The 18,136-nt window shown below is 44.2% G+C and overlaps 1 protein-coding gene across 1 annotated transcript in view; it reads right to left on the bottom strand.

Moving 5' to 3' along the window:
* The window catches only part of MED14 (mediator complex subunit 14), a 59,799-nt gene that overhangs the window by 22,884 nt on the left and 18,779 nt on the right, over positions 1–18,136 (bottom strand). Inside the window, exons 13-20 of the mRNA XM_067545135.1 lie at positions 17,630–17,789; positions 17,030–17,224; positions 14,502–14,636; positions 13,938–14,014; positions 11,018–11,178; positions 10,784–10,930; positions 10,590–10,681; positions 9,499–9,651 (exon numbers count right to left, since the gene is read on the bottom strand). Coding sequence (XP_067401236.1) covers positions 9,499–9,651; positions 10,590–10,681; positions 10,784–10,930; positions 11,018–11,178; positions 13,938–14,014; positions 14,502–14,636; positions 17,030–17,224; positions 17,630–17,789 — 1,120 coding nt within the window. The remainder of the gene's footprint in view (positions 1–9,498; positions 9,652–10,589; positions 10,682–10,783; positions 10,931–11,017; positions 11,179–13,937; positions 14,015–14,501; positions 14,637–17,029; positions 17,225–17,629; positions 17,790–18,136) is intronic.

Consider the following 18,136-nt stretch of genomic DNA (forward strand, 5'->3'; position numbering starts at 1 on the left):
CCTTTTGATATAAAAAGCCAAAGCCTGCCTGACGTCCAGAGAATGCAGCCTCTGCTCTCGGCTGTTGGCGTGTGGCTTTGGGCAGAAAACCGGGAGGAATATGTCCTGTTTTGTGTGAAACTGTGAAACCACCTTCAGAAGGAAAGCTGGTTAAGGGTGTAGCTGAACCTCATACTTACAGAAAATCATATAAGGAGGCTTGGACATGAAGGCCCTGAGTTCAGAAACTCTCCTGGCCAAAATTATGGTCACTAGAAAAGCTACTTTCCAGGATAGAGAGAGAAGCGAGCATGTTGCTAGGGGTTCAACTGGAAGTCCCATCAGTCTCAACAGCATGAGGTTGAGATCCCATTAGGGTATCGGCTGAAGCATGTGACCTGTCTAGACCTTTAAGGAGATGCCCCATCATGCAATTGGCAAAAACCAGATGGCCTGCAACCCAAGGATGAAACGTCAAGATTGCGGCCAGGTGGACCTTGATTGAGGACACTGACAGCCCACGCTGCTTAAGATGTAACAAATAGTCCAAGACGAAAGGTATTGATGACAGCGCAGGTGAAGTGCCCTTCTGCATCAACCACTTAACTAGGTAAGCAGCTCTGGTAGAAGGTTTTCTGCTGCCAAGGAGGACCTCTCTGACTGATTCTGAGCACTCTAGCTCCAGAGGATTCAGCCATGAAGCTTCCATGCTGTGAGATGGAGAGACTCAAGATTGGGGGTGTCGAAGGTCCTGAGTGATCAGGTCTGGAACCACAGGCAGATTGACTGGAATTTCCACTGAGGTTGAGGAGTGTGGTATAGCAGTGTTGGCGCAGCCAGGCTGGGGCTACCAGAATCACTGAGGATCCTTCCTTCCTGACCTTCAGCAGAATCTTGTGAAAGAGTGGGATAGGCAGGAACGCACAGAACAGATGACCTGTCCATGGGATGAAGAATGCGTCCATGATTGATCCCAGACTGTGATTCTGGAAGGAACAGAACTGCAGGCACTTCCTGTTCAGTTTTGTTGCAAACAAGTCTATGTGGGAAACTTCCCAACACTGGAAAATGTTGTTCACCACATCCGGGCAAAGAGACCACTCGTGGCTGGAGAAAGACCTGCTGAGGTGTTCCACCAACTCATTCTGAGACCCGGGAAGGTAGGATGCCTCAAGGTGTATTAAGTGGTCTATGCTAAAGTCCCACAGTCTGATGGCTTCCTGGCATAGGAGAGAGGAGCTTGCTCCACCCTGTCTGCTTATATAGAACATCGCTGTTGTATTGTCTCTCATGACCGATACACATTTACCTTCCAGGTGGGCTTGGAAGGTGTGACAAGCCAAGCGTACTGCTCTCAGTTTCTCTTATGTTGATGTGAAGTGAGAGCTCTTCTTGGGATCAGAGACTTTGGGTCCTGAGCCCCCCTAGATGAGCTCCCCAGCCCATTGCTGAGGCATCTGTGACCAGGGATAGTGAGGGGTAAAGCATGGAAAAAGGGACTCCTGAGCCACCACTGGAGGGTCTTGATCACAGAGGGGGGGAAATGAGACTACCTTATCTATGGGGTCTCAGGACAGATGATAAACTGAAGCTCACTATGCCAGGAGTGCCTGAGACGTAGTCTTGGGTGCTGAACAACATACATGCATGTTGCCAAGTGCCCCAGCAGCTTCAGGCCATGGTGATGGGGTAACATTTTAAGTCCTCTATGACGGAGCATGTAGTCCGGAAATGAGATTCAGGAAGCAATGCTCTGGCCTCATTCAAATCTAGCACTGCCCCTATGAACTCTATCCTCTGAGTGGGAGTGAAGGTTGATTTCTGCACATTGATCAAGAGATCCAACTTGTCAAAAGTTGATCTTCTCAATTTTACATCTGCCTCCACCTGCTCATTGGTGCATCCCTTGACCAACCAGTCGTCAAGGTACAGGTAGACTTGTACCTTCCACTTCCTCAGGAAAGCAGCAACGACTGCCATACACTTGGTAAACATGTGAACGGCTGCAGAGGCCAAATGGTAGGACCGTGAACGGATAGTGGGTCTGGTTGACTATGAACCGGAGTAATCTTCTGTGACTCGGGATGATCGACATGTTGAAGTACGTGTCCTTCAATCTGAGGTGACATACCAATCTCCCAGATCCAGGGAGGGAATAATAGAGGCCAAAAAGACCACGTGGAACCTCAGCTTCTTCATAAATCTGCTGAGGTTTTGCAGATCCAGGATGGGTCTGAGACCACCTTTAGCTTTTGGGATTAGGAAGTAGTATGAGTAAAACCCCTTGCCCCTTAGCTTCTGAGGAGCCTCCTCCACCACTCCTACACCTTTAGGAGTGCCTGCACATCTTGGATTAGAAGCTGCTTATGAGAAGGATCCCTGAAGAGGGATGGGGAGGGTGGAGGATGGGAAGGAGGGAGGGAACTGAATTGAAAGAAATATCCCAATTCTACCACGCGTAGCACCCAGTGATCCAACGTGATCTGGGCCCAAGCATGGTAGAAGTGGGATAGCCAGTCCAAAAAATACAGAGACGAATTGGGTACGCCATCCTCAGGTGCACCCTCAAAAGTTTCGTTTGGAACCAGAAGACTGACTTGCAGATCCGGGACCTTGATTGGTAGAATGTTGAGGAGGCCTTCTCCTGTAACTCCTACCCCACTTACGATTGTAATCCTGCCCGGGCTGCGATTGGTAAAAATGAGGTCGTGGTTTGAAATTCCTTCTTTGCGGTGCTCGGATATGAAGGCCTAAGGATTTCAAGGTAGCTTGAGGTTGTACCATTTTGAGTCTGTCTGTTCTGAGAACAGCGCTGGTCTCTTAAAGAGGAGGTCCTGAATCTTCTGCTGGAGCTCATGTGGAAGTCCTGAGGCTTGTAGCCAAGAGCACTATTGAATCGCTAGGGCTGATGACATGGTATGAGCTGCAGCATCCGCTACATCTAGTGCTCCATGAAGTGAGGCCTTTGCCCCAGCCTTGCCCTCCTCTGGGGCTGTAAACTCCACCCTAGAGTCTGATGGTATGGACTGAGAATTTAGACATAGGCCCCCATGAGTTAAAATTGTATCTACTAAAAATTGCTTGTTGATTTGCGATATGGAGTTGGAGCCCCCCAGTGGAATACACTTTTCTATCAAAAAGATCCTTTTTTTTTTTTTTTTTTTTTTAAATAAATAAAAGCATCTTTTGCCTTTGACGTGGGGCCCTGTTGTCCTTGCCTCTCATGCTCCTTGGCCACTTCCATTACCAGCAACCCTGATGGGGGATGAGCAGATAGACACTCGTGATCTTTGGAGAATACAAAGTATTTTCTTTCTACCCTCTTTGCTGTAGGAGGCAGAGAAGCTGGAGTCTGCAATAGCGACTTCGTTGTGTTATGGATAGTCTTTGTCAATGCCATTCTGGACGGCCCTGCAGGGGCTAAAATGTCCACCATGGGGTCTGTGCCCTGAGATCTCCTCTGTCTGGAGCCCCCAACTCTGCACCACCCTCCTCAAGAGCTCCTGATGAGCCCTGCTGTCATCCACAATTGGTGCTGGTGAGGAACCTGCTACTGCTTCGTCTGAAAACTAAGATGAAGTTCTGACTAAGACAAGGGATTGCTCTTGACCTTCTGCCCACAGAGGATCATGCAGTGCCAGCTCCTCGAATTCAGTGCAAAGATCATTGTCATGCTTGGTGCCGCATCCAGGGCCATGTGGCAGCTCGTGACCTGATTGGTGTGGGTGGTATCTGCTCCCAGAGGCAACCGTCCTGAGCACGACCCTTGAGCATGGTGGAACACCCACGGGGTCCAAAACAGCCATTGAGCTGGCATTTGACACTGTGGTGGCCAAGGCATAGGGAAGGGCTGACGAGTATCAACCCTTTGGTGCCGCCTCTCTGACTGGTGCTGGCTTCTTCTTGAAGAATAAGACTGCTTCAGAGTTAATCTGACAAATTGCTTCATGGGGACTAGGACAGTGCAGTGCCCGACAGTGTCAGGAAGAGGATGATCATAGCATCATAGCCAGTTTTCCCCTGCATGGCACTGGATGCTCTTTTGATACCAGTGGTCTGGGATCCAGGGCATGCTTGCGCTGTGCCATGCTTGGTGCCGTGCTCTCTATCATCTCCCTAGCCACCTTGCAAGTCTCCACCGTGGAAAGTTGTAATTCCTCCTCACGGCTCTTCCTGGGCAGGGAATCCAAAGGTACCAGACTCTATGACCCTTCCCTGGGGCCAGAGTCGATGGCACTTGAGCCACCTGACGCAGGTCACACGCCACTCAAGCCTTTACGCCCAGTTGTTTTGGGCGTTGCAAGCGCCCCGTCCATTTTCTTCTGCTTTTTACACTGTACAGTGTATTTTGAGTGATGACATGTCTCTCCGTGTGAGGTGTCCCTCGGTGCTAGTGATCCGTGACGGTGCCAAGGTGCTAGACATACAGTCCTTCCTTGGCACCGTCATTTCCCTTACGGATGCCAGTGCATTCCACACCGAAGCCAATGTGCTAGGTGTCTGCCCGGCCAGACTTGGCACTGAGTGTGGTCTGAGGGTTGCCTCCATCAAGAAAAACTTTAATCTCTGACTTCTCTCCTTTTTTGTCCTTGGGCAGAATCCCCTACAGATTTTACAGTGATCCCTCTGATGGGTCTCTCCTAGACACTTCAGACAAGTAGTATGGGAAATAGGCTTTGTGCAAGCCCCATACGGTTTAAAACCAGGGGAACAAGGCATGCCCCAGTCCCGGGAAAGAGGGAAGGCGCCCCCAATAAGCGGAGTTCTAACTACTTTATCTACACTATCTATAAACTAACTCAAATTATTTAAATTATTTACAGATAGCCTTTTGAAAAAAAACCCACTGGGGAAGCGCTTGCCAAAACGAGAGAAGACTGATGTTCTGGCATGGTAAGAAGAAACTGAAGAGGTGGGGGGGGATCGGCAGAGCTCTCTATATGGCGCCATAAAGACGCGACTCCAAGGGGCACCAGAGCCGACTCCATGGATACCACTAAGTGAAAAAACCTTCCGGCGACTGTGCACGCAGCACACATGCATCTACTTGGAATTGACATAAGCAACATATCTTGAGGAAGTATGCCTTTTCCTGAGTGTCCATCTTGGTGAGCACACCTAGCAGCTCTCTAGCTGTGTGCAACTACCAAACTCATTGTGCCAGCTATACTTTCCAGACACGCTCCAGCTTGGAGTCAACAGGATATATTGGATCTCCTGGACCTGTGGGGAGAAGAGACAGCTGCAGCACAGCTACAGACCAGCAGCACAAAAAATGGTCATCTACAAGCACATTACATGGAGGATGAAGGGAAAGGAGTAAACAGGTACCAGTAGCCGTGCCGGATGGAAGCGAAGGAACTGCAGCAGGCACATCAGAAGGCCCAGGAGGCCAACAGTTGATCCAGTGCCGAGCCACAGACCCACGCTTTTACAAAGAGCTGCATGCCATACTCCACCACCACCTTATACACAACCGTGGATGCCTCTGAAGAGCCCGTGACACAGGCCCCTGTTATGAATAGGAAGGACGAAGAGGAAGCAGGACATGCAATCAGGAGGTCCAGCTATGCCGTGGGCCAAGACCAGTTTGAGACTCCACCTGTCCAGTCAGTTCTGGCAGTCAAGCATGCGTGAGCCCAATGAAGGGAAAGGATCCTCGGATAAGTGTGTACATTTATTTCCCATTACAGCGATGGCACCCCCAACTTAGCAGGACACAGCTATCAACTTTTCATTAATTTACTCGTAACAGATGAGGTAGCAGCACAACTACGAGAAGTAGTGTTATCTGCTTTTCATTTCTCTGTAGAGTTAGGTAGTGGGGGCCACACAGAAGAGTTTGTTTATGTACTGTGACAGGGGCTACCGGAAAGTGGTAGAAGGACACTATGTTAGTCTAAGAATGACCAAGACCCTGTTCCCCTAGCAGCTGCCCAAGGTTTCCCTCAGGCTGATTATGGTCAGCTGAGACCAATTAAGGGCTGCCTGGGAGCAGATAAAAGCTCCCTGCCAGACAGGCAGGGTGCGTTTGGAGTTTGGAGCTTTGGAGAGCGGGAGAAGGAGAACTGTGAGTGGCAGGAGCCAGAGGAAAGCAAGGGCTTGCCCATTGGAGTGGCTACTTAGCCCCGACGAAAACCAGGGTAGGGAAGCAGCCCAGAGAGAAGACTTACACAGTGCCTTATAGCAGCAGCCAGCCACTGCTGTCAGCCAGGGTCTCTGGGCTGGTGTCCGAAGAAGAGGGCGGGCTCGGACACCCCTACCCCAACCTTAGAACCTAAGGTCCCGAGGGCATGCTCGACCTATGAAGGCCTGAAGGAAGACGGGGCAGAAGCAAGACGGCCGGCATCTTAAGACTGGTGGGAGCCACAGGCGGCCACTTTGTGCCCACCACACTGAAAAAGCGCTCGGCCCACGGGAGCACGAAGGCCACCCTACCACAGTACACAGAGATGTCCCTTGAATCCTCCTGAGTGATCCTGATGAAACTTTCATGGACGTTCTTTACAATCCTCTCCCAAAGGTTTCTAGGGATGGTAGACTCATTTCTTCCTCCACGGTAGGACACCCGCTCACACCAGTCTGCAATAAAACTTCAGCAAGCACCACTGTGGTACACAAACATACAGGCAACTTCAGGATGCCAGCAGTAGCTGTGCTCTCTGTGCTTTTGTTACCATCACCTGAAATCATTACCGCCTGTGGAAAATGGTGCCCTTGCCCTATATTCAATTACATGCAACCAAGCAATTCCCTCCTTATTTCCCTCACCCCAGTGGGCCACACTCACCATGGCTGCTGCTGTGCAAGCCGTTGTGCACAAGCACCACAAAGCAGAAGCAATAAGCATGTCTTGTTTAAATCTTCAGGAGAACAAGCGAAGGGAGTTCTGAATCTTCACTTTCTCTTTCCCTTGTGACTATACTGACAATGGTACCTCTGTGCATTTTAACTGCAGCTGCTGCTATTCTGGGCTTGAAGGGTTTGCCCTCCACTTCTGCGGAATGCCTGAACCAGATAAGGCGGAGAAAGAAGAGGATGCAGGATGACATGTTCAATGAGATCCTGCAAGCCAGTGCTGCATCAGCCCATGAGCAACCAGCCTGAGGAGAAGGAAAGAATGGACAGGCAAAAGGCCGAGGACTCTCAGCAGGAAAAGGAGAGGGAAATGCAGTAGGACATAAATGGGGCTTCTCCATCAGCAAACACAAGATGCTGCATTTCTTGTGGACCTATAGGTACAACCATCACAGGTTCATCTCCTTTTGCAGTACAGAGAGTACTCCACTAGAGCACCTCCCAACAACCCCTTTCTTCCCCCACATTCCTATGTGGCATTAGGAGCTACACCCCTACGGCTGACCACTCCACCCGAAGGGATATTAAGAACAACCACAGCTTCACATACACTGGCCTGCAGTTGCCAAGTGCAGTAGGTAAAATGGACATGAACATTCTCTCCCTCTGCTAAACTCGACTCCATCATTAAGTTTTTAATGTATTTGCTTTCAAATTGCACTGAATTTTTTTTTGCACTAGTTTTCTTACTGAATAAAACTGTTTGGAAAACAATTAATCTTTATTATTAGTTCACAACATATGCTACTGAGCGCCTACCACTTAGGCAGTCACCCACTTACTTGTTATTGTACAGAGTGACAACTCATAGGATCAAACCAAAGTGTAATAATCATAAATGTACAACAAGCACTGCAAAATTAATAGGTGCACAGATAGTGTTACATTCATAGATGTACACCATACAATTTCTAACAGGCCCCAACACAGCAAGCCAGGTAGAGCACAGTATATCACAATGCATCCAGGGTTCACTGTTAAAGTGCTCTTTCAAACACTCCCTGAGCTATATAGCAGCACACTGAGCTCTAACAGCTCTTGTTTCTGGCTGTTCAAACTCAGCAGACAGCCGCTCCGGCTCTGCCCTCCACCTCGGCAGCTTTACTTTACAGTTGTTATGCAAGATACAGCAGGCAGCTATACCCAATGGGACATTTTTCTCACTGAGATCCAGTCTTGTGAGTAAGCAATGCCAGCATCAATCCCGTCAATCTACCAAAAGTACATTGAACCGTCATCCTGCACCAGCTGAGCCAGTAGCTGAATCTTTCCTGGATGCTGTCCAGGTGGAATGTACAACTTCATGAGCCAGGGAAGCAAAAGGTAGGCTGGGCCTCCCAGGATCACTATTTGCATTTCAGTATCACCAGTGGTAATCCACCACCACCAGCGCGTGCGCGCGCGCGCACGCACGCACAGACACACACACACTATTGCTTCACCTCAGTTCAGGAACCCCATTGCTACAAATCCATTCACTGTCCTGCAGATTGCCGAGAATCATGGTCCTGCACAGCAGGAGATGATTAATAGCCCTGCATCTTTGCCTGACATCAGCCTCTCAGTGGATTTTCCAACTTCAGAATGATTTCCGACCAGTAGCAATCTGGCATCGCACATTTCCACAGTGCAATCACCACTCCCTTCTCCACTGTGAGTGCCACTCTCATTTTGGCATTCTGGGGGGCATCCTGCTGCTGGAGGGCTGGGGCGATCTCGGCACACAGATCTAGGAATGTGGTCTTGCACATCTGAAAGTTCTGCAACCCCTGCTCATCATCCCAAGCCTGCATTTCAATGCAATTCCACCAGTCAACACTCATTTCTGGGGCCCAGAAGCATAACTCCACCATCTGCAGCTGTTCCATGACCACTACCACCACCAACCCTGAATTGGTTCTCACTGTGTCCTACAGTAATCTGTCCTCCAAGAAATTGCCACATTCCACACTGGTTCAGTTTCTTCTTATGGCTCCGTACATACCAGAGGATTGAGCGTCTTTGCGCTTGCAACACTCATGGCAATAGTGCAGAGACATGCACGCTCCATGCTTCTGCCAGAGATGGCAGACAGTGAGGAGCGATGCACAGGTTCATGGGATTTTTTTTTTTAAAAGATGTGAAAATTATGGGATATAGATGACATTATGAGCTGTAAACAGCTGCACACTGCAAAGTTGACCCTTTGCTCCCAATCACCCTGTGAAACTCATTTCTGCCCCACCATGCATTGCCAAAACTTCCCAAAAGAGAGTGTGCTGGACAGTGGCAGATTGCACACTGGGAAGCCTACTCATGGTGTACCACACTGTGCATCAACACAAGCACTCCTGGTAAGTACTTGCAGCACCAACAAAAGGAGCCAAGAATGCAAGTGCACAAGCAATATACTAATTGTGGTGGCTGTATGTCAGTGTAACTTGCATTGACCCAAGTTTGTAGTGTAGACATGGCCTCAGAAGAAAAATCAAGTCATGGAGAATAATGAGCCCTCTCACCCTTGCCTGCTCTTCTTCAATCAAAAAGAGCCATCAGCAATTTATTAAGGTCCAGATTCTGGTACTCTTGCAAAAAAGAATTCAACCATCAGAATCTGAGCCTTAATTATCTTACACTTTTCCAAATTCTATCTTTTCATAAAAAGAAATAAAATACAGTTACCTGTAATAGCTGGACCACATTTGGTGTTTTATTGAACATCTCCTGGAGCTGATGCAGGATAGTATTATGACAATTACTGCAACCTGAATTCGGGCCAACTGTTCCCAATGAAATGTGGAATTTTTGATGTATGGAATTCCACTGAATACTGATCTAGAACACCAAGTAAGAACACAAGAAATCTTAGAAACTGAATAAAATAACCAGATCAGATTGCAAATTGTGAAATAGAAATTGAGAATTACACATACATAAATATAAAAGTAATTGAAGCCAAAATGCCATGTAGAAAGTTAACATAGCCTTCTACAAAAGTGTGGAAGGGGGTAGGGTTTTTTTTGTTCATAAGTTAATCTAGAAAATCTCCATAAGGATAATTAGTGAGATAGGGGGAAATGCAGCTAATGTCTTTCTATAGTTATTCCCTTAGGGTGTTAGTCAGAAACCACAAGTCTCATCTGACCAAAAAGGGATGAGATAAAGGAACTGGAGTTGAGCGCTTGAACACTTCACTATCTGCAGAACTGATGTATTGGTGAGGCTGGATGCGTATCAACTACAATACAGTGAGCTGCTATGATGGATCAGGTCAATGTGTACTGGTAATGTCATGCACAATCCAGTAACTAACCATTCCATGTTCTACATGTGCAGAAAATGTCCCTAAAAGCCCAGGTTAAAGAGAGCCATAATAGATCCATGTGGCACTGAAACACTCCACAGTAAAATGGGAAAATGTTTCATATGACTCCTTTTTAGATTAAAAGTGGAAAAAATGTTAAATTTCAAAAGTTTTGTCAGAGCCTTAATTTTACTGCTTTAAAAACAGTATTCCATCCATAACTGTTCTCCTGGCATTTAACAGCATACCAATGATGCAAAGTTTTCAGATCCCTACAATATCTAGGCATCCAGCAAGTTAATGATGGTCTAGCATCCATTACTTATAGCTTCCCTGCTTTTCTTAATATGAATTTTTTACCGTTATTTTAATAAGGTCTAGGCTTTCTGCTTAAGTCTCAAAAGCCCTGAGTCTGTATAGTTTCTGTTTTCAAATGTAGCTTTAGAAGTGTACTAAGGGAGTTACTTACTGAGCTTCCCTTGGTAGTTCCGTAACAAAGGATAAGCTTGCGGTAATTGTAGACACGGACCTCTGAGAAAACATTTAGGTGGTTGGGTATTTCTTTTGAGGGAAGGGGAAAAATAAAGAGATGGGTGAGAAAACTTACATATTTACCTAAGATGCACCAAAAGTGTAAAAGAAAGGAAAAGACTATTTTTGTACCTGGCAAAGATCGTGCAAACTCCAGCACACATTCATATAGTCGAGCAATGCTGTTCCAATCATTGAGAAACATCTCAACAACTTTTCGACCTCCAACTGGTTCAGACAATTGGTTTTCGTAAGTCAGGTAGACATGACGTGTTGGTCCTGCGGTGTCAATAATGATTGGCATTTGACAGAGAACATGGTAAAGAGAAAGGAGTCAAATCTGCAAAAGATTTCTGTAAAACTAACCTTGCTCCCTTGAAGATGTGCTGTTAAGTGGACAGTTTGCAAATATCAGCTCAGCCACCCACGTGCGGTTATTTCTACCTTGCAAGCGGAAAGTGCAATCAAGCAGAGATCGGTCCAGAGCCTTCTGGGTTTCCTCATTTGTACCTTTACATGGAGGAATTCTGTCCATGAAGAAAAGAGTACACAACTGTACACATTACAGATCCACAAGTACCCAATATATATTACATGTTAAAAATATTTTCCAGAAAGACATTTAAATAAGTTTACTTGAAAGAAAAGATGCACTGCAGAGCAATGAATGGGAGAGAGCTGGGATTGAAAATGAGGCCAGGTATTTTATTCCTTTCAAGAACTATATCAAGCTATGGAATGCCAGTCTTAAAATGTAAGTAAATTATAAGCAAATGCTACAAAACATTGTTAGATGAGGGAAAAATCAGCCTCAAATAGGTCTACAATCAAACCCTCTGACAATAGAACAACTCTGAAAGGAGGTCAATTCAGCCCTCTGGGCTAAAGTATAACTTTATTGATGAGATGCTTCTGTAGAGAAGGTAGTTATATAAGGTCCTTGTAGAAATGTAGTTTCAATTTTGATCCTTTATTACTAAGGTTAAGATTGTGTCACAGTTATCCCAAGCTCTGGGACCCTTGCTGCACGTGGCTGCTGAGAGCTCTGGTCCCCGCAGTCCCCAGAAGCTAAAAAGGATAATTTCACAGAGGTCTCTGGAAGTCACGGACTGCAACTTCCATGACAAAAATCTTATCCTTATTTATTACAAAGGCCTGAAATTGGGATCCAATTTCCATTTTATAAGAAGTTTTCATTCTAAATTCAATCTAGCAAACTTGACTAGTATTTTAATTACCAAAAATATATTCATACACCAAATATTGATGACCAAACTCAGAGAAGCCCCTAAACTTGCAGCAGTTCCCAAAGTGTGGATCACAACCCCCAAAATGGGGTCACGCCATCAGCAGATGGAGTCACCGCGATCCCTACTGTGTGGAGGATGCCATTTTGCTCCGCACAGTGTGACTTCACAAGTACGGTGCAAAAGGTCACGATGCATGGAGGACGCCATTTTGCTCTACAAAATGGCATTCTCTGCAGAGCATGATCTTGCATTCACCATAACACTAGATCACACTGTGCAGAGGATGCCATGCTATAGAAAAATGGTGTTTTCCCTATGGCATGACCTCACGCATTCGGTGCATGCAAAGTCACGCTGTGAAGAGGATGTCATTTTCTCTTCAAAATGATGTCCTCCGTGCTCTCTGGGCTCCCAGCAGGAAAGACTTAACTAAAATGGGGTCATGCTGGCAAAAAGTTTGGGAACCCATGCCTTAGGACTTTAAGTTGATTTTACTGACATCTTCTTTCCAACCCCCTCAACTTGTTACAAGTTCACGTTCCCTCTACAGACCTTCTTTCAGAGACTTGTTTAGACTTCACACATCATCTTGAAATTTTTGGCACATGGAGCCTAAGAGCTTACACACAGTTTTGTAACGCTTTAACTTGATCTGTTTCTAAATCAATAGCTAAAGCAGCACAACTCTAGTACAGACACAGTTTTACCAGTATGAAGGTGCTTTATCAGTATATTTTATTTCCATTACAGAAATATGAAAAGGTTACAATTGTATTACACAAAAGAGGGTTGGTTTTTTTTTTAGGATGGATATAAACCATCCTGCTTCAGGGTATAAACTAGCCAATAACTGAGGGAGCTTAGGAAGAAACTTCCCCTACTAGCAGTTTCTCTCTTTAGGGTTCCTTGCACCTTACTCTAAAGCAGCTGGTATTGGCCACTGACAGAGATGCACCACTGAAATAAATGCACCACTGGTCTGACCCAGCGTGGCAATTCCTATGTTCATGGCTCAAGCCTTGACTACATCAGATATAACTCTCCACATGAGTTATCACTACAGAGGTCATCTGAAGATGCCTGAACTAGTTGTCTCTAGGTTTTAGGATCTGGGGCTATTAGTGAGTATTCTCAGTGAAAGGCCCTCAGCTTAGAAATTAGTTTCCCTCCACTGATCCACTAGAGCCCAAGTCTGTTGACCTTCAGGGCAGAACACCAGGGACTCTGTTAAAGCACTCAAGCTTTTGCTTAAGGACAAGTGATTTGGGATATGGGAAAATAAAAATGGATGGTTTCTACAGAGCTTCCTTTCTTCTTTCACTTATTGAAAAAGATAAAATTATGTTAATTTTTGGGTGCTCCTAGACAGGAGAAAAGGCCCATTGTTCAAATCTACAAAAATAAATGAAAAAGGAAGCATAGTTCAAGAGAACCATATGCTGCTATATTAAAGCTTTGACTTGGCAGATGAATGAGAAGGAAGCTAGTAAGAATTATGGGCTGGATGCATTAGTATAATCCACATTCCTGGAGAGAGGTACTGTGAAACCTCCCAAGCCAAGGTTCTAACCTCCTGATTGCTACGAGATACACAGAGAACCTGGGACACAAGCTGTTAGTAGAATGGCAATTCCCGCCAAGGATGGTAGCTGGAGATGCCAGGTTAGAAAGCCACCACTCAGATAGCTCTGGCTAGAACAAGGAAGGATAGACCATCCCTAATAGCTGCTAGGCATCTGTCAGGTTTGGAAGAGACATAGACAATGCCCCTTAGCTGGTCAATTCCCACCTATGAACAGGCACCAAGATTGGCTATTCCAACAACAAAGGGCAATAAATCCATTTCCTACTCTTCCCCTCCCCTACCCACTCCAGGTCACATTACCTTAAGTGACTGGGGATGTAAGATAAACCATTGTTTAAAACAAAAATGCTTTTCAAAGTTTAGTATTGCAAGGCGTCAAACTCTTCAAATGCTCCGTTTGCCTAATATTGTTCATGTACTTGATAAAATGAAGCGTATAACAATATCTTACTTTAATAAACGTATAGCATGGCTGAAGCCATCTCCTTCTACCTGTACTCCTTGATGTGGAATCTCCATATTAGACAACTAAGGAAAAAGGAAGATTTCATTAAGTAATAACAAACAAACTCATTGGGGGTGGGGGGAGGGAGAAAAGTATGTCTCTTCCCAAAGCATGCATCTTTCTACAAGCGACAGTTTCACATTTTGTAGCATGGAAAATTGAGAACGTTGGCCATCACACTATGGTCTTTTGTCTCCCTCTCAGCATTCCACTATCTCTCCTTCTATCTTTTCCATTTCTCCAGTCCCCCAAGCATCAGCGGCAGGGAATCACAGCTGCAGGAGGAGGAGGAGGACCGAGCTCTAAAGCACTCACTCCCAGTCTCAGTTGGCCCATGCACACAGCTTCCTGACGCTGGCCAGCCACGTATTTAGAACGGAAGGTAAAGAGGACTAGAGAAGGAACAGCATGCAGACATGTCTGAGAATGTGTCAGCACATGCCCTCAAATATAGATAAATCAAGTTTATACAAAGAAATCCTAGGGAAATTTTAATCTCATAATTCTTACCTCCATACGAAGTCCTATAAACGGCATATTTGTATCACACATTGCCACGAGATGAGCTAGGACTTTATTGAAGGCACACATTTCTCCAGACCGTTTTGGTTTCTTAGATTCTACGGAACACGGATCACCAGACAACTAGAATTCAAACAGAGAAAGACTAAATATATTAGCCCATTTGGAATTAAAAGAGTCACCTTCAAAAAGGTGACAATGAGAACAAAAATCTGGTCAGCTGATGTAAGTTTTAAATGAAATACACACTGGGCACACAGTCACACTTAAGGGTTCTTTACATCAGAGGACTGAATCACTTCATTTAAAGCCATTCTATAATTTTCTCTCACAAAACAAGTTAGCGTTTAAACACACTTGCCAACCTTCCTTGTGTAAACTAGCTTACTGTATCCATGCACAGCACTCCCCGCAAAATATTATGGGTCTCCTGAAGTACCTTTCCATGTAGTGACTAACCAACTCCTCAAATTAGGAGTTTTGCAAGTTGCATTCTTCATTACCTTACAATCCTTTAAATTCCCTCTGAATACTCACTTAAGCCACACGACTTCAAGAAACCTCCTACATATACCTTTTACATATTCACTTTAGCTCATTGAATTATATTGCTCCTCGCCATATACGCTAGCTTTTGCTCAATAATCACATCTTATTGATGCTGCCTCAATCTTTTCCCCATCCCTTTTTACTGTCCAGTCATCCTCCTCATTGCATTATATCTGAAGTTAGTTTGTAAACTCCATCAGCAGAGGACACTTGGGCACTGTAGCAAAAATGTAAAACACACAATCCTGTAAACATACACTTCTAAATATACAAGTTGGTATACTTCCGCAAAACAGGACATTGATAAAGCAAAAACATATCTGATATTTTGGACACAAGAAAGGCTCCAGAACTGCCAAAATGATGTAGCATAGACAAGGCTCTAAGTTAAGAAAAAAAAAGAAAACAACTCCCCCACACACATGTACTCTGAAGGTAACAAGAGTTATTTAAATACAATTGAAATAATCAGGAATTATCACAATCATCCTGTTTATTTTTAATGAAATACCAAGTCACATCAAAATATACTTTATACATCTTTAAACATTAGATCCAAAAACACTCCCCACACGTAGGGTACGTCTACACTCCAATTAAAAACCTGCAAACGGTCTAGGGCAGCTGACTCAGGCTCACAGGGCTCGGGCTAAGGGGCTGTTTAATTGCAGGGTAGATGTTCAGGCTCAGGCTGGAGCTCGGGCTCTAGGACTCTGGAGGTGGGAAGGTCCCAGAGCTCAGGCTGCAGCCCAAGTCCAAATATCTACACTGCAATTAAACAGCCCTACAGCCTGAGCCCTGTGAGCCCGAGTCAGCTGGCATGGGCCAGCCGTGGGTGTCTAATTGCTGTGTAGACATACCCATAATCACACAGGACCAGCAGCTGAAATTTAGTTTTCTAGATCATGATCCTGCAGTGCGCACCACACAGGCAGGTTCCTTGCAGGGGTCTCAGTAATGACCAGCAGGACTTTGTCCATGCAGATCTCATTGTAAGATTAAGGTCTTAAAGTCTTAAACATTTTTATTTAAAAAAGACCCTTGTGCATCAGGAAGATAAATACTATTCTATACCAGGAAATTCTATAGCTGATCTTGATAATACAAAACTGCCAAGTTCAAAACTGACCAAGAGCCCTTAAAGTTTATTACCTTTCATTCAGTCATCAATTTTTTAATTAGAAAATTTAAACTACATAACTCCATCATCTGAACTCAAAGTTCTTTCCCATCTATTCACCACTTCCTGTAAAAAACTTCCCTAAAACACCTTCTACTTATATTCCATCTATGCTAACGCCAGGCAGCAAAAGCAAAGACTACTTAAAAAGGTAAATAGTTACAATTTTATACATTTAAAAGCAAACTTTCAGGATTGCTAGACTAGTGATTAAAAACAGATCCACTATTTGAGTATCAGAGTAAAGTTTAAATAAGTTACTATTACTATTTCTAATATTAACAAATTAATGTTGCCCTTACCTAAAATCTACTTTATTTAAAATAAATATGAAAGCCCAGGTTGTCAAAACTAGTAGTAATAAAATCTGGATGACAGAAGACTACTAATTTATTTGGATACCTGCTAAAACAAGGGAAAATCACAGACAGTAAGAGGATATTGGACTAAGATCTCATCTACACAAGGAAGTTATTCTGGAATAAGGCAGAGTGTGTATTTAAAGTTCAACAACTTTTCTGGAATAGCTATTGCAGAATAGTTTATTACACAATAGCCCTTCCAGTTCATTTCCACACACAGACAAGCCCTAATTGTTGTGAGATGTAAGCTACGTAACGTTTCAAATATGCCATTACTAAAGCTGGCAACGATTCTCACAATGTGCACCTAGCTTTAAACTGGGACAAATTAATCTTTTAGGTACTTATAATTCACCCATAGCCAGACTATTCACAATTCAGACCAAACAAAGGTTCAATGCCCGTTTCCACATGGAAGTACAAACCTTGCGCTTGGCACCGCCTTTTACTTGTTTTCCACTTTTTGCGTCTAGTACCAACTCCTCAATGTTTGGTTTGAATTGCTGTAGCAAAAGTGCAGTAGCAGGGCTGTCATCTCCTTCAGCATAGCTCACAGAGAGAAAATGATTCTTGTACTCCAGCTCTGTGGGTTTGCCAGGAACTTCGAACATCTCTACCACCTACGTTTAAAACAAAACATTCATTTTGAGAAGAATCTTAACAAAATTTTAAAAAGATTAAAATACTTTAGTCCCCCCCGCAAAAAAAAATTATTTTGTCTCTTTCTAAAAACATTATATTGTAGTAGGGAAAATAACTCAGGAAGAAAAGGGAGACCAACCTGCTGGGAAACAAAAAGAAAGTGCTTTTGGGGTACAAAAAGGAAGGGTCTATGGGTTAGGTTCACACAAACCATATTACTTAATAGACAGACCCTGAGAGCTAGAGAAATGAGAACTAGAGGCTTAAAGAAGTCATCATCAGTAGCCAGTCCATGATGCTGTATTTACCATTTTAAAAAATGGTGTTTGTTATACTTTTGTCCCCATGCACAAAGTTCAGAAAAGTGTTTTCTAATTACTTACAATGTAGTACTGTGGAAGGCGAGTGAGTTTGATAAACAGTTTGTGCTTGGAAAGGTTTCCCACAGGATGGCTAGCATAGTTAGCTAGCTGCAATGTTTCACTGCTTACTGTAGGCAGATGTTTTATAGACTGTTTGCATCGCTGCTTTCCAAGCCAAAACCTTGCATTAAAAGAAAGGAGCATTAGTGCTTTGAGTTTGTATGTATTAGAATGATCTAAAACAATAAATCATACAGGGTCACTATCAAATTAAAGTTAATGTAAAGTTAATTACTCTAGACTGATAAAACTTTAATCATTAGATTTACTCGTCAGTATTTCTGTTTATATTTTGTCTCCCTCAGCTTAGGCAATGATAATTCAGTTAGTTTCATTTGTTTATAGTCCATTTCACTTTTAGGTTCTTACTGCTGCAACATTTGGATTGGACTACAGGGAAGCATTTATTCATTCAAGAATGATATTAAGTAAGATTTTAAAAGACATTGCTGGAAACATTTCTGCGGG

Source organism: Emydura macquarii, unplaced genomic scaffold (assembly GCF_026122565.2).
Source record: "Emydura macquarii macquarii isolate MOO-44397 ecotype Brisbane River unplaced genomic scaffold, CSIRO-AGI_Emac_v2 contig_1043, whole genome shotgun sequence".
NCBI lineage: Eukaryota > Metazoa > Chordata > Testudines > Chelidae > Emydura > Emydura macquarii.